The sequence below is a fragment of the Olea europaea genome, unplaced genomic scaffold, assembly GCF_002742605.1.
Source record: "Olea europaea var. sylvestris unplaced genomic scaffold, O_europaea_v1 scaffold2107, whole genome shotgun sequence".
NCBI lineage: Eukaryota > Viridiplantae > Streptophyta > Magnoliopsida > Lamiales > Oleaceae > Olea > Olea europaea.
This window is the reverse complement of record NW_019239015.1, coordinates 191,204-194,149: the sequence shown is the minus strand read 5'-3', so window position 1 is coordinate 194,149 and position 2,946 is coordinate 191,204. Positions and strand designations below refer to the sequence as shown.

Below are 2,946 nucleotides of genomic sequence, written 5' to 3'. Positions count from 1 at the left end.
GCCCAAAACGACAAAAAAGTCGTTTTGTGTTTTCTTCACAAATTTTTTTTCGTTTTCGAAAATTCGTTTTCGAAAACGGGAAAGAGAACACGTTTTCACCGTTTTGAAAAATCGAAAACAGAAAACGACCCGAAAACGGTAAAGAGAACAGGGCCTTAATGTTTCCCCTGATTCTGTATGCTTTTATAGTGAGACAGAAACCGCAGGAAACACCACTTGGATGGATTTAACAATCATCTGTGATTGCAGCAAATTCATCTGTTTCAACATCTTATTTTAATTAGTTTTCCTATTAGCTATTCGAAGAGTACAAAAGAAAATAATGTAAAATATCATGATATTACAGATGATATCTGATTTGTGAATGTCATAGTCATCACGTAACCGGGAAAAAAACTTATAAATAACAGAAAGGAAAAGATAAAGAGTTGCTCACATCATATGCAAGATGGATGCTCTTGAAAACCTCATCAGCTCCTAATTCCTTGTTAACATCAGGATGATACTGCCATTATAAATCAAGCATAACAGCTATTAGAATAAGCATCATGCAGCATCTCCCTAAGCAGGTCATATAAACTATTGTGACCATGTGTCTGAAAAAAATGCACGAAAAAAATTGAGCAATATTTCCTATCTAGCTACATGTGCACACTGATGCGCCCACAACTAAAGAAAAAATTGCAAATATGATGCAATTGCAAAATAAAGATGAAGCAAATAAATAATCAGAGGCATAGGCACAATAGAATACTGGCATAATGTTCTAACAAAACTTAAAAGAATTGGTGTGCTTTGCATTATAAACATAAAAATAAAATACAAGCAGAGAAAAACAATCATTATCAATATACATCTCACCTTTTTTGCATGCTTCCATTTTCATGCAAATGTAGCATGATGTACAGTTATATTTGACAGTTGGGAAATTAGAAGGGAAGAGAAAAGATTTGTAATGGATTGAAGAACTTGGGATCAGAAGAAAAGAGAAACTGATAACTCTGATATGTAATAGTTTGAAGAACTGGGAGATCAGATGATGGAGATCAAGATACAGATAAAGATAGAGTTATAGGTTAAATAGAAGTTTAAAATAGAGTTTGAATTCAACAGTCATTTGGTTAAGACAAAATATCGGAGTATGAAGTTCCAGTCTAACTCGTTGGAGTCCAGTTCTCATAGCCGGAGAGAAATGGTAAAGATCAAGATACAAATATTGATATATAGTTCAAATAGAAGTTTAAAATATAGTTTAATTTCAATTAGATTTGAGTAGATTAGTTTTGATATTTTGATACAATTATATCTTATTAGAATTTTATTACATTTTTAACTCTTTTAGTTTATTTGCTCTATAAATAGAGAGGCTTATTCATTGCAATTCACAACTTGATTATATGAATAAAAATTGAATTTCCTCTTGCCCTAATTTCTTCTCTTCTTGGACCCCCTTTCTTCCTGTTCTCTCTCTTGTTCGTTGTCAAATTATACGCTCCTGCATCACTAGAAGTGGCATTGATTGGAGATTTGAGGATTGTAGTTGTGAGCATGAAAAGGAGGTGATTATTTAGTGACAACCACAAAATTTAAAATTTTAAATATTAAAAACTGTCGAGAAGTTAAGCTGAGAGGATACAGGTTATGCTTCATGATAGCATAGTTTTCTGGCAAATTTGTCCTTCCCTCATGCTCAGATGCCAATACTTTATATGGAATTATTAGGAAGTCGAAGTTATTTTTGGAATTCAAAAATATGATGAGACTTAATGAATTAGGGTTGCACTAATGCCACTCCTCTAGAATGCTCTAATTTAACGTAGTACAGATGGAGCAAGAATTTCACACAGCTCATGAAGTAAAATTCTGAGATGTAACGGTTTGGCAACAAGCATTGTCACTGAGGAAGCTCTGCAAATATAGATGCCCTTCGCTCACAACCTACGCTATACAACAGTAGAAAAGGGAGAAATAGAACAAAGAAAAAGGAGAAAAACAAGGAACTAATGCTTTCACCAGACTTGTGACAACACTTATCTGCTAAAAACTAATTTAGATTAAAGAGAACATCCCAGTCTTAATTGCAGTGGTTCAAGGAAGATAAGTAAATAAAGTACTGACTTTCAAACTGCTAGAGATGCATGGCAGATGGTTCTTGCTCCTTTGTAGAATCAGTGGGAAATGTTTACAACGTTAGGCTAGCTTTAATGTTTTACAAGGCAACTGGATGAGAATATCAACAGAAAAATGGGTGGTGATAACAAATAATATATACTGTAAATGCTGTGCAAGTAATAAAAGAGAAGATGCTATAAAAGGCTTCAGCTGTACAGGAAGAAAAAACCCAGCTTGGAAACATATTTGTAAAGGTTAGACACTAGTGATGATTCAAGCTATTTCATTTTCATTCGTTTGGTATGATATGGTCCTTTAGAAAATGTCAAAACCGATCCTTTCTTTTCCCTAAAAAAAAAAAAAGGAACCTTTCCTCTCCCCTCCCCAGCCATTTCATTTCGGATTAAAAAGATGTGAAAGTGTGTTTATCTTTATAAGAACAGTGCGTTCCGAGGTGTGAGGTGGGAGAGAAGAGATATCATAATTGGGGTTTACATGGGTTGACAGCATAGGGAACTTTCTGAAATCTAATTTTACATATCCAGAAAGTAATGTTATGCTTGTCAGCCACTATGATGCAAATGATATTATAATTTGGTAATATATTACAAACAATTTTATTCAGATCATGCCTCAGATGTTTTCGCATTGCATGGGAAGTATAACTACGTTAATGTAGAACCCAAGACACTATGTTTCGTGAATGCCGACAAGACAAATTAACAAAAACCCAAGTGAAGAAGATTGATGTAGGGAGGTGCAACCACTTTTCCCAAAAGCTATAGCTAAATGGAAAGACACAATCAAACCCTATAACTCAAGCACTTCTTTTGG

At 34.0% G+C, this 2,946-nt stretch overlaps 1 protein-coding gene across 1 annotated transcript in view; it reads right to left on the bottom strand.

Annotated features, from left to right (window-relative positions):
- Positions 1–2,946, bottom strand: part of LOC111380222 — an 11,587-nt gene that overhangs the window by 2,411 nt on the left and 6,230 nt on the right. Inside the window, exons 3-5 of the mRNA XM_023003721.1 lie at positions 1,824–1,908; positions 862–873; positions 437–505 (exon numbers count right to left, since the gene is read on the bottom strand). Of these exons, the coding sequence (XP_022859489.1) occupies positions 437–505; positions 862–873; positions 1,824–1,908 (166 nt within the window). The remainder of the gene's footprint in view (positions 1–436; positions 506–861; positions 874–1,823; positions 1,909–2,946) is intronic.